Below are 13566 nucleotides of genomic sequence, written 5' to 3' on the forward strand. Positions count from 1 at the left end.
TTTTGGCCGAATCAAGCGGCTGCCCCAATTAGCCAAAGTGTCATGGAATAACAGTTTATATATTTTAATGAAATTCAGAACAAATTAGAACACTACTAATGCCTCTACAGTACCATAGAACTGAGTATTAGTTCCTAATAGTTAGTAATGGAGATATTCATCTGCTGTGTTGTTTTGATTGACTGTAATTGAATAAAATCAGGAGACACCTAGTGCAGAAAATGAACTGCCTTCATATAATGCTTTAGTCCACTGGATCCTCCAAATCTTTATTTCTGTTGTAACATTTAAGATGGTTGTCGATACCTTCATAATTCCTAACTTGAAGTAGTGAAATCATTTCACTTTCACTCCCGGCCATTTCTGGCATCTCTGAGCCTGAACATTTGAAACTGCGGTGAGCAAAACAGATCTGAATTGTCTTACTGCTTACTTCTCGCCAATGATCAGTGACAAAAATCACTGCTTTTTGAACACAAACACACGCATCTGATGCTATTCAAAAACTGTTTGCTCTAAGCATAGAGTAGTGTCCAATGATCACACAAGTGCAGACGACTGACACTAATTAGAAACTTTTTGGCAAAGTCTCCTACCCCAGTTCAGAGGCATCATGTCACAAATAAGTGAAGGGAATCCCGGCTATTTCCTCAGTTTTGTTTTTGTTCTTTACGAGTTGTGAAATAAACGGCTGCCCCAATTAACCGATGGCCCAAAGAACCAGAGTCCCCTGCATTTTAGCAAGTATCTAGGCATTTGTGATCTTTACTGGGAGCACTGAAGACTAAGGGCCCAAATCATTGTTGAGGATCCCTACCATCCGTCGCACAATTTCTTTGACCCAGTACCATCAGGAAGGAGGTACAGGAGCAGGAGGACCAGGATGCTAGACTCAGTAACAGCTTCTGTCCTTAGGCTGTAAGACGAATGAATACCCTGCCACTCTTCACTAGGAGTTTACTGTTTACCTGTGCTGTGCACTACATGCATTTTGAATTATATTCTATTAACTATCTATGGTAATATTGTGTTTTATGTGCTGTATGTGATATTTTTTCTGGGTGTGCTGTGTTCCGGAGGAACGTTGTTTCATTAGGTTGAATGTATGTACAGTTAGAGACAATGAACCTGAACTTCGAACGTGAACAAGTACTTGAATCACTGATAAGTAGGGTTAGAATAGATGAGTACTTGTTGATCAGCATGGGCATGGATGCTGACGGGCCTTCTATCCATGTTCAGTAACTAGGACTCTCAAGCTACCAGCATTACTCTCATGTAAATTGATACTAACATGCGAATTTCTGTGTATGTGTTGTTTAACACAAAGGGTTCAGGCCGCCTCCGTAGGCTGTAGAGTTTGTGGCATTCTCCATGGCACTGAAGAAAAAATAAATGACCTTACATGAAATTAAGCTGCTTATAGACAAAGATTGTACAGTGACTTCCCTCAATCGCAGGACTCTGCAGAGAGTGGTGAGTTCAGCCCAGTGCATCTGTAGATGTGAACTTCCCACAATTCAGGTCATTTAAAAAGACAGTTGTGTAAAAAGGGCCTGAAGGATCATTGGGGACCTGTGTTGCCCCAACTACAAACTGTTCCAGCTGCTACCATCCGGGAAACGGTACCGCAGCATAAAAGTCAGGACCAACAGGCTCTGGGACAACTTCTTCCACCAGGCATCAGACTAATTAATTCATGCTGATACAACTGTATTTCTATGTTATATTGACTGTCCTGACTATAAATTGCACATTTAGACAGAGACGTAACATGAAGATTTTTCCTCCTCATGTATAAGAAGGATGTAAGTAATAAAGTCAATTCAATTCATGTAAAATCCCTAAAAATTTTCTGTTTTAAGTTTTGTGGCCCTAGTGATACTTTATTTGCATACAAAACCGTAAGTACCTATTTAGCCCTGAAAACTAAATGGGATTGTCGATTGTTGTTTCCTCATATGGATGAGTCAAAGTATAAGTAACTCTAAATTTATTTTTTCTTTTTAAACATTTTGCTTATCGTTCTTTGCCGTTGATCTTCATCACGTATGCAGTACATTATATGTCCCATTCTTCATCTGGCACTCCTTGTAAGATTTTAAAACTTAATTGAAAATTATGTATTTTTCTTGCTTCCTGATAGGTTGTTATGAGTTAATTATTTAATGCATTTTGTTTCTCAGTAATCCTCTAGAAACAGCATCTGATGATGGCAAACCAAGAGAAAAATATCCTCTGATCTCACCAGAGAGATAAAAGGGTTTCCTTGGGATCCTCCTTCAAGGCCAGTGGATGCACCCTTTCTTTATCACTGATGTCAAATTATGGAACATTATCATTCATCACGCTAGACTGTTTAGCAGATTGGTTTCAAACCGTTTAGCTCATATTTATTAAAATACTTCTCCTGTCCCTCCGTAAACACCTGATGATGTCATGGTTTGCTCCTTTTTAGGAGACAGGATTCCTTATGGCCATTTGAGTGAGCGTATCAAGTGTATATTTATTTGTACTGTTTTAATGATTTTTTAACTTCTAAAATACCCTATACTATTAAAGCCACAAAAGCTCTCTGTAACTTTGACAGCCCTTCCAAAGGGCTCATGCACCCTGGGCTAAGGACCAGTAGAAAGAACAGAGTTCCTAATGTTGCTTTTATTTCTTTTTAAATCCCTTAAATTGAAATTTGCAAATAGAAATCTTAATTTGCAGTATCACTTTAATGACTGATACAATTATGCTCAGTGGTTTTGCAATCAGTCAAGATGATTTTCCAATCATCTATCATAGCAAAAAGTTATTAACAGAGTGGTGAGTAAGAAAAATAAACAAGCTTTTGGTCAGAACTAAATAACTAACTCACAATCTCATTTAATTTGGCACATTTATTTCAAGCATATGTTGTGATGCTAACTTCACAGGGTGTAACTAACTAACTATGTTATGATGCTCCTTGAGCAGCCACAAGCTCTATCACATCTGTTATTAAGCTAACACAATGTTCTAGATATCATTCATGGCTGAATCAGGTTCACTCAGATTAACCATTAGCTGTCATGGCAATTTGGCCTCAATGCTTGATACAGATTGACAATAAGTGTTCCAGTAAAAGCTTTTATGCATGTGATGCCATGTAAAGGTAGGCTCTGACCTAAATGTGTAATCCATTTATTAAGTTTGGGTGAATGACCCAGTTCACTTCTAAATATACTTACACTCAGTGGCCATTTTATTAGGTACCTCTTGTACTCAATAAAGTGACCACTGGGTGGATGTTTGTGGTCTTCTGCTGCTGTAGCCCACCCACTTCAAGTCTGGATGTGCTTGTGTTCAGAAATGCTCTTCTGCATGCTACTGTTGTAACTTTTGTTTTTTTGAGTTATTGTCGTCTTTCTGGCAGCTTGAACCAGTCTGGCCATTCTCCTCTGACCTCTGTCATTAACAAGGCATTTTTACCCACAGAACTGCTGCTCACCGGGTGACACAGTTGTGTGTGAAAATCCGAGGGGATCAGCCGTTTCTGAGATACTAAAAGCATCACACCTAACACCTACAATCATTCTACTGTCAAAGTCACATTTCTTCCCCATTCTGATGTTTGGTCCGAACAACAACTGAAGCTCTTGGCCTTGACTGCATGCTTTTATGCATTGAGTTGCTGCCACATGATTGGCTGATTAGATATTTGCATTAACGAGAAGGTGCATAGGTGCAAGTAATAAAGAGGCCGCTGAGTGTGGTTCAAAAGAACAGAAGGGAGTTGACAGTAATGGCAACTTGCCCGGAGACACAGCGTTGAAATCCATGTTTGGAAGCTGAAGTTCAATGCTTAGCTCTGGATAACCTCAAAGTATAGAAGAAAAGGTTTGGAATTGTTCCCTTAACATGTGGCTATTGTTAGATATTATAATAAAATTAAAAAGGATTTAAGATTTATCTTCTTTCTCTTTTTTCTCTCTTGCTTCCACTTTCATTCTCTCTTTACACAATATGTGATTTTCCTTACATAATTTTACAATGAAGAGAATATTCTGTGCCATACTTCCTGGTATAGACTTGGATTTTGATTTCAATGGAACCAAATTTCAGAAGTGGAGAAATATGTGCAGTGACTATCATGAGTAGGCAAAAAGGTTGGCCTATACAGTATGTGGTCAGTCAGAGGGCCCTTTACTGTGCTGTATGACTCTACGATGAATCAAATTCACATTTACTACAAACATTTGACAGCAAATTTCTACCCTTGTAAAATTTAGGAAAATGCTGTATCAGTTGTGTAAAGTAAAAAGATAATGGCAAGATCACCTGCTTTAGATAAGATAAATAATCAGGCCTATCCAACACATCCTTCCATGTCATCTATAGTCTTTGGAGAGTAATATCTAACTGCCACCTGCCTGATCTCAGAGATCACTAGCCAATTTGGGAAAACACCCCATGTATGAATGATTTTTTTATATACTGTAAGCAAATACTTCCTGACATTTGTCTTTAGTTACTCTGACTTCTCTTTCTTTCCAGCCCTGATAAAGGGCCTCGGCCCAAAATGCTGACTGTTTACTCTTATCCATAGATGCTGCCTGGCCTGCTGAGTTCTTCCAGCATTTTGTGTGTCCTACTTTGGATTATCAGCATCTGAAGATTTTCTCATGTTTGTGATTTGCCTTTAGTTTACTCATGCCTTTAGTTTACTAGTCAAAATTTAGTCAGAATATGCAGTCAGAAACAGTGTTTTCCATTAACCCACTGTATTTTTAATATTCAGTGCACCCTGTAACATCTATTCTTCTGCTGTTATTTTTAAACCTTAACAGGACTTTTCTTAAATCTTTCTCCATAATTTAATCCTATAACTTTAAGGATCGATGATGTTGGCCATTGAAGTATCTAGCAATTTAGTTGCCTCTCTGTGATGAGAATTGAATGTGGTATCCTAGTTCTAGTATGAACAGAATCCTTGCCACTTCATTGTAATAACAATTGATTGAGCTACCGATCCACGGCTTTGTCAGCTTCAGGGTTCTCTATTTCAATTATCTCTTCTGTCTGGCCTCTCACTCACAACAACCCCAAACCCATAAATATAAAGACATGTTTCACAGAGCAAACGAATGTTCACTTATGGATTAACATTTGGTTTGCTATTTTTACTTGGTCCTTTGGAAGACGTGGGCATCCCTAGCAAAACCAGAATATCTTGCCAATCTCCATCTGTCATTTGGAATATTGAAAACCTCTTTGAATCTCTGCAGTCCGAGACCAGAAAGGAGTACAGCGCAGCTTGCCAACCTAGAAAGAATGCAATTAAAGTCAACTATATTGTTATGGATCTGTAAATTGACCAGACCTAATAAAGGAGACAGGATTACTTTCCTAAAGGTATTTGTCAATCCAGTGTTCACTGTTTACTTTCACTAATATTAGCCACATAACACATTGATTTATTAAGCTAAGTTTATATGGTGCCTAGCTTTGAACTCCTCACCCCTATGCGATATTGTCTGGGATGGTATGTTCAAGCTCAATTTCAAGTTTATTGTTATTCAACCGTATACATGTATACTGCCAGATGCAACATTGTTGCTCTGGGCTACAGCACATATAGTTATGATCCAGCACGTACAGACAGAGAAAAAAAATGAATGGCATGGCCTGAAGGTTGACGGGTTGACATGAAGTGCAAGCTGTATGTATGTCAGGCAGAATAATACTACTGGCCCTGTTATAAAACAACAAGTAGTCATAGAAATATGTACAACAGCAGAAATAAGAAATAAAACCAGTGCTGGATGAAAGTTTGCCTGTGAGTTGGGAAGTTGGGGGTGGGGGATTTGTAGGGCATTTAGACGTGTACGTGTGTGCTGGGCAACAGTATTTATTAAAGTTATGGGGAAATATTGGACAAATGGGTCATGTTTCCTCCATTTAGGGAACTGAGACTTAGAGGAGTACACGGCATCAGTGACTAGCTACATCAGCAAGTGCATCGACAACGTCACTGTGTCCAAGACCATCACTGCACTTGTTAACCAGAAGACATGGATGACCGCAGAGGTGTGTGCACTGCTGAGGACCTGTGACTCCGCCTTCAGAGCAGGCGACAAGGCAGCCCTAACAACATCAAGGGCAAAACTGTCCCGGGCCATCAGAGAGGCAAAGCATGCACAAGCCCAGTGAATCCACAGCCACTTCCAGGACAGCGACGACATGCAGCGCATGTGGAAGGACATCCAGGACATCACCAATTACAGGGCAACGTCGCCTGACTGTGCGAGTGATGCCTCCCTCCCTGATGCACTGAACAACTTCTACGCTCGTTTTGAGGCAGAAAATGACGTGGCAGTGAGGAAGTCCACCCCTCCTCCCAATGACCAGGTGCTGTGTCTCACCGTGGCGGATGTGAGAAGAACCCTGTGCAGGGTCAACCCACGGAAGGCTACTGGACCAGACAACATCCCTGGTAGAGTGCACAGAGGATGTGCAGACCAGATAGCAGATGTTCTCACTGACATCTTCCTGAGCAGCGCCACCATTCCAATGTGCTTCAAGGCCGCCACCATCGTCCCCGTGCCGAAGAAGCCTTCAGTGTCCTGCCTCGTTGCACTCACATTCATCATCATGAAGCATTTCAGGAGGCTCATCATGAGGTACATCAAGACCCTGCAGCCCCCCTCAATTCACCGCCTGCAGTTTGTGTACCATCCCAACTGTTCAACAGATGACGCCATTGCCATCACCCTCCACCTGGTCCTAACCCACCTGGACAAAAAAGACACTTACGTTCAAATGCTATTCATAGACTTCAGGTCAGCATTCAACACAATCATCCCTCAGAAACTGATTGGAAAGCTGAGCCTACTGGGCCTGAAAACCCTCTGCAACTGGATCCTGGACTTCCTGACTGGGAGACCTCGGTCAGTCCCGATCAGAGGCAGCATCTCCAACACCATCACACTGAGCACGGGGCTGTGTGCTCAGGCCACTGCTGTTCACTCTGCTGACCCACGACTGTGCTGCAACACACAACTCGAACCATATCATCAAGTTCACCGATGACATGACTGTGGTGGGTCTCATCAGCAAGAACGATAAGTCAGCATACAGAGAGGATGTGCAGTGGCTAACGGACTGGTGCAGAGCCAACAACTTGTCTCTGAATGTAAACAAAACAAAAGAGATGGTTGTTGACTTCAGGAGGGCATGAAGCAACCACTCCCCTCTGAACATCGACGGTTCCTCGGTAGAGATCGTTAAGAGCACCAAATTTCATGGTGTTCACCTGGTGGAGAGTCTCACCTGGTCCCACCTGGTCTTTGCTCCATAGCAAAGAAAGCCCAGCAGCGTCTCTACTTTCTGCGAAGGCTGAGGAAAGTCAATCTCCCAACCCCCATCCTCATCACGTTCTACAGGGGTTGTATTGAGAGCATCCTGAGCAGCTGCATCACTGCCTGGTTCGGAAATTGCACCATCTCAGATCACAAGACCCTGTAGCGGAAAGTGAAGTCAGCTGAGAAGATCATCGGGGTCTCTTTTCCTGCCATTACAGACATTTACATTGTACGCTGCATTTGCAAAGCAAACAGCATTACGAAGGACCCCACACACCCCTCATATAAACTCTTCTCCCTCATGCCATCTGGGAAAAGCACCAAAGCATTCAGGCTCTCACGACCAGACTATGTAACAGTTTCTTCCCCCAAGCCATCAGACTCCTCAATACCCAGATCCTGGACTGACACCAACTTACTGCCCTCTACTGTGCCTATTGTTTTGTTTATTATTTATTATAATGCCTGCACTGTTTTTGTGCACTTTATGCAGTCTTGGGTAGGTCTGTAGTCTAGTGTAGTTTTTTTTCTGTGTTGTTTTCACATTGTTCAGTGTAGATTTTGTACTATTTCATGTAGCACCATGGTCTTGAAAAATGTCTTGTTTTTACTGTGTACTATACCAGCAGATATGGTTGACAAAAAAAAAAGTGACTTGACTGGGCTTGACAAAGATATGCAGAATTATTATAGGATAATTAGTAAGAATTTTCCATATTGCACAGGTGTCTAAGACCAGAGGGTTTAGGTGAGTAACAGGGAGTTGCAGGAAGAAATTATTCACCCAAATGATGGTTTCACTCTGGATTGCAATGCTGGGGGAAATGTGGAGGCAGATGCTCTTGCAACATTTAAGAGCACTCAAACTGGAAAGCAGACCAAGGCAAATGGGATTGGTGCTTGATAGTTAGCATGGACATGATGAACAGAAGGGCCTTGGTTGCTGTATGTCTATAATCATTGATATGACTTAACAATCTACTGACTTTATCACTATGCTAACATACCCACGTAATCTAACAGACTCGTTCCCATATTCAAAACTCATTATGGTTTTGTCCTGTTGATTCCCTGCAACCTTCTCCATTTGTAAACCCTGTGACAGTTCAACATTCCTTCAATTCCAGCTTCTTGTGAATTCCAGGCGCTTCAGTCTATTGGTGGGCATGCCTTTAATCACAAGAGATGCTGCTATTCCTTAAGTAAGAATCTCCTTAAATCCCAACTCCTTGGCCAAGCCTCTATAGACCAGTATTACACTGCAGTCTATATCAATCTGATTCCATTAGTTGTGAAAACAAGGGTAGTTTGATTTAGTATTTTCACAGTACTGCATCCGTAAATTATTGTAATGTAGTTTTGAGTTTTCTCTAATTGAAGTATTGTGTGTTCAAATCCTAGTGCTAAGGATTTATGTGGAAATTATGTGTTTGTTTAATTATTTGTTTGTTTGTTTATTGATATGCAGAGTGGAATAAGCCCTTCTGGTCCTTCGAGCTACAGTGCCCAGCAATCCCCCAATTCAATACTAGCCTAATGGTTGTGAAGAAGGCTTATGGAATGCTTATTTTTATTAGTCGAGGCACTGAGTTCAAAAGTCAGGCATTTATGTTGTAACTTTATAAAACTCTGGTTAGGTGACATCTGGGGTAGGACATACAATTCTGGTTGCCTCACTATAGCAAGGATGCTGAGGCTTTGGAGAGGGTGCAGAAGAGGTTTACCCAGATGCTGCATGGTTTAGAGGGCACATGCTATCATAAGAGGTTGGATAAACTTGGGTTGTTTTCTCTGGAGTGCTGAAGGCTGAGAAGAGATCTGATAGAGGTTTACAAGATTATGAGAGGCATAGAGAGAGTCGAAAGAGAGTATCAGTTTCCCAGGGTTGAAGTGTCTAATTCAACCCTGGGAAATGCAGAGGGCATACATTGAAACTGAGAGGGGTTAAGTTCAAAGGGAACATGAGGAGTAAGTTTTTTTACTCAGAGTGTCGTGGATGTCCGGAATGCACTAACTGGTATGGAGACAATTATATTAGAGACTTTTAAGAGAAGTTTGGATAGGCACATGGCTGTAATGAAGATGGAAGGATATGGACATGGTGTAGACAGAAAGGATTAGTATTCGGGTTTTTAAATTTTTTTTAGCTGATTTGGCACATTGTCAGCCGAATGCCCTGCTCCCATGCTGTCGTGTTCTATGTTCTATGTTCTAATCATAGGACAATTTACAATGACCAATTAGCCTATCATCTTTGGGCTCTCAGAGGAGACTGGAGGAAACCCATGTGGTCATGGGGCGAACATACAAGCTCCTCATTGGCAGTGATGGGAATTAAACCCGGTCACTCGTACGGTAAAGTGTTGTGCTAACCACGATGCTACTGTGCATAAAAAAGTTATTAAATAAATCCAGACTTGAAAAGAAATGCTAACTAACAATGGTCATGAAGCCATGGAACTGGAATTGGAATTAATTTACTATTATCACACATACCTAGGTAAAGTGATAGGCCTGTCTTGCCTATTGTTCATATAGATCAAATAACTACAGGTGAGTGCTTTCAGGCTTTTGCATCTTCTGCCTGATGGTAAACGGGAGTAGAGTGAATGCCTGGGGTGAGTGGTGTCTTTGATTATGCTGGCTGTTTTACTGAAGTCGCAAGAAGTATAGACAGAGTCCATGTAGGAGAAATTTGTTTCTGTGATGGGCTGAGCTGTGTCCTCTTCAGTTTCTTACACTCGCTGAAAGCAAGCAGCTTCCAAAACCAGCCATGAAGCATCCAGATCAATTGCTTTCTATGGTGCATTGATAGTTACAAGTTGGTAAGGGTTGATGGGGACATGCCAAATTTCTTCAGCCTCTTGAAGAAATAGAGGCATCGATGAGCTGGATGGTTAGAAACCCTTTATGTTCACTAGCCACTGAGGTACAGTGACATCGTGGTCAACTTACTGTGGGGCCAAATAATGCAAGAGGGGAATGTGAGTTTTGGAATAAAATGCTGGTGTCACTACTGGATTACCATTAAAACACCTGTGTGAATCTTGGTTCATCAGTGTGATTAACCTTCTCTTCTTCTTGGACCCTTAGCTCCCAGTGGAACATAGGCCATTGATGACCTCCTATTTCTATCATTCTCTGTTCAGGTCCAGTTTCTCGATGATGGACCAGGAGTGTCCCTATCATCTAATTTCACCCTTAATATCTCTCTTCGTTTTTCGGACGGACCTTTTTCCTCTTTCCTTGGGGATTCCATTTTAATGCCTACCTGGAGATGTTGTTTGGCTTCCTCAGGTGTGACCAATCCACTCCATTTCTGTTTGCATATTTGTATCTGTATGCATTCCTGTTTGGTGTTTTCCCACAGTGTCTGGCCCATTACTTCGTCAGACTACTGATGTTTAGTATCCTTCTCAGGCACTGGCCAATGAAAGCCTGTGGTTCTTGTAGTGCCTTGACCACTAACTCCACCATGCTGTGGAGTGACCAAATGTAGATAAAATGAAAGTGTTGAAGGTAAACTGCTATAGACCCTTAGTGATAGAAATAGAAACTTACAGAACATTACAGGCCGTTTAGCCCACAATTTTATGCTGATCATGTAACCTACTCTAGAGACTGCCTAGAATTTCCCTCGTGCATAGCCCTCTATTTTTCTAAGCTCCATGTACCTGTCTAAGAGGCTCTTAAAAGACCCTATTGTATCCGCTTCCACCACTACCGCCAGCAGTGCATTCCATGCACCCACACTCTGTGTGAAAAACTTACCCCTGACACCCACTCAGTACCTATTTCCAAGCACCTTAAAACTATGTCCCCTTGTGTCAGCTCTGGGAAAAAGCCTCTGGCTATCCACTTGATCAATGCCCCTCATCACTTTATACACCTCTGTCAGGTCACCTCTCATCCTCCGTCGCTCCAAGGAGAAAAGGCCAGGTACACTCAACCTATTCTCATAAGGTACGCCCTCCAATCCAGGCAACATACTTGTAAATCTCCTCTGCACTCTCTCTGTAGCATTCACTGCAGTGGTGAGAAATACTACCCTGGAAGAAGTGACTTTCTTTGTCTATCTTGGAAGCATTGTGGGTATACAGAATATGGTGGAACGACAAAGCCAGGTTCAACAAGTAGTTTTCTGCAAGGTCATCTTGAGGAAAATGTGGACATCCAGAGTCATATCAAGGAAAACCAAAGTCAAAATCTTCAACTCAAATGTTAAAATTGTGTGATTAACTATCAACTGTACACTTCATTTGCTCATGGGCAATAAATGCTAGTCTTCTAATATTGACATCTACGGAATGAGTGGAAAATAAACCCTCTCAGGGAAGAAAATGTTTTGTTGGACGTTGAATTCGCATTTTAAAAGAATGAGGTTGACGCTTCCTTGATAAACTGCTTAGGTTCAAGGGCGCAATTAAGGATGGACAATAACGCTGGTCCCACCAGTAATGCTGTGAACAAGAATAATCCGAATATGATGTATTCAGCTGAGTTCGGATCTTTTTTTTCTGTGGAGTTTAGTTTAACTCCAGTTTTTTTCCCCCCTTGAGCTTCCTATGACACAACGTTCTGTAACTATAGCACCGGCGGTTGTTTCCTTCTCGGCTTGCTTCGTTTGGAATGCAAGTAGAATTTCATTTGCGGCCAGTTTAGATTTATTGTCTGGAACGTGAATTATTTAAAGCACAGAACGTCGAATTCTTTAGGTTCGAAACATTCAATTGTTATTTCACCTTTGTGCGCACCTGTAACGTGAAATGATGTAATGCAACAATAGTTTACGCCAGAGGAAGGCGTTGCAAGCTTATTTCTAACATGAAACACAAATTTGTTGCATGTTTCGGATGGTGAGGAAGGCGGCCTGTGTGATCAAGAATTCCTCTCGCTTGGTATAAGGTGGCGCACCTGTCGTTTGTCAGATCACCGTCCCAGGTGTCGGGCACTTCCGTGAGTTTCCGCGACCTGACGGGAAGAGGCGAGGCGCCAGAACCAGTTCATTGTGTCCGCACTTTGTCAAAGCAGAAAGAAAGGAGCGTTCACGAGAAGGACCAGAGAGAGAAACGGGGTGAGAGAGTACGCCAGCTTCTCTGCATGTGACACCACTGACTCCGCATATACCCTCGCCATGAATGGAAACACCGCGCCGCCTTGTATTTTCTCTCTTACGTTGCTTTTCGCAACAAATTTTCATTTCAGAGTGACAGCTGAAAATCTTCCACTGTGCAAAGAGGTAAAGTGCTTTTGATACCGCACTATCTGCTATTAGTGCACAGCTTTATAATGTCGAATTTCTGCCTGAAATTACAAGACACTGTAGCATTACTTCCGAGGGTGGATAATTTCTTATTCAGCTGTTGGGAAACGAAAGTATCGATTTGCAAAGATCAGAGAACTACACTGTTGTACAGTTCAGGGACTTTGCCAGAAATGCGCAAATTATAATAGTATTTTCCCTGAAATGTTACAATTGACTTTAATTTGCTGTAGAGAAAAGTCCTTTGGATACTTCACTTACCTTGAGCCATAGATCAAGTAGGGGGCAGATATTTCTCCATATGGCAGGTTGAATGTTTATTTATCAGTTATTATGAGAATTATTAAAAACCTGTAATAATTACTGTGGCGTTTTAGGTGCATGGTACAAATTTTATTCCCCCCCCCCTCCCCCAACACACACCTTGATCGAGCGAGGTCGTATTTAATCAATACGGTTTGTTTGCTATCCTGTCAGCTGAAAGTCACGGTTTTCAAAAGCGTTTCGTGCAAAGCAAATGTTTGTGTTCTTTCGATTCCTCTGTGTTACCTGACAATCTATTGGGTGTGATTTGAAAGTGTTCTTCGCAAACCTCAATTTATGAAAAATCTGGAAGAGTGCAGTTTGCCGATTCCCACTTCAGGATTTAGTAGAGAGGTTCCTGTTGGCCACGTTGAAGCCCTTGTCAATATCATAAAGTTCAGGCGCAGCACTTAATTATTGTAAACCACCAGATGGTGAACGGAGAATTACTGAGGGATTGTAGCCGCCTCAGCAGGAGAAAGGACCCGATTGTAGAAACGTAAATATATTGTTTTAAAAGTTATTGATCATATTTGATAGAGCACAGATAAAAAAAAGTAAAATGATGAAAAGTGATATTTGAATGATCAACAAATTACAGCTTCCTTAAGGACCATAGGACACTAACTTGTGACCCAATCTGAATGGATGAAAATTATTCATCAGAAA

General features: G+C 41.5%; 1 protein-coding gene across 4 annotated transcripts in view; it reads left to right on the forward strand.

The window, feature by feature from the left end:
* elapor1 (endosome-lysosome associated apoptosis and autophagy regulator 1) overlaps positions 1-13566 on the forward strand; it is a 130075-nt gene that overhangs the window by 4259 nt on the left and 112250 nt on the right. The window contains exon 1 of one of the 4 annotated variants that reach the window (XM_059950388.1): positions 11983-12570. The exons of 1 other annotated variant lie outside the window; for it this stretch is intronic. In XM_059950388.1, coding sequence (XP_059806371.1) covers positions 12466-12570 — 105 coding nt within the window. In that variant the 5' untranslated portion in view covers positions 11983-12465. Of the gene's footprint in view, positions 1-11982; positions 12571-13566 lie in introns of those variants that run through there. 2 more of the 4 variants (XM_059950386.1, XM_059950390.1) reach the window with 2 other exon arrangements.

Source organism: Hypanus sabinus, chromosome 25, assembly GCF_030144855.1.
Source record: "Hypanus sabinus isolate sHypSab1 chromosome 25, sHypSab1.hap1, whole genome shotgun sequence".
Lineage (NCBI taxonomy): Eukaryota > Metazoa > Chordata > Chondrichthyes > Myliobatiformes > Dasyatidae > Hypanus > Hypanus sabinus.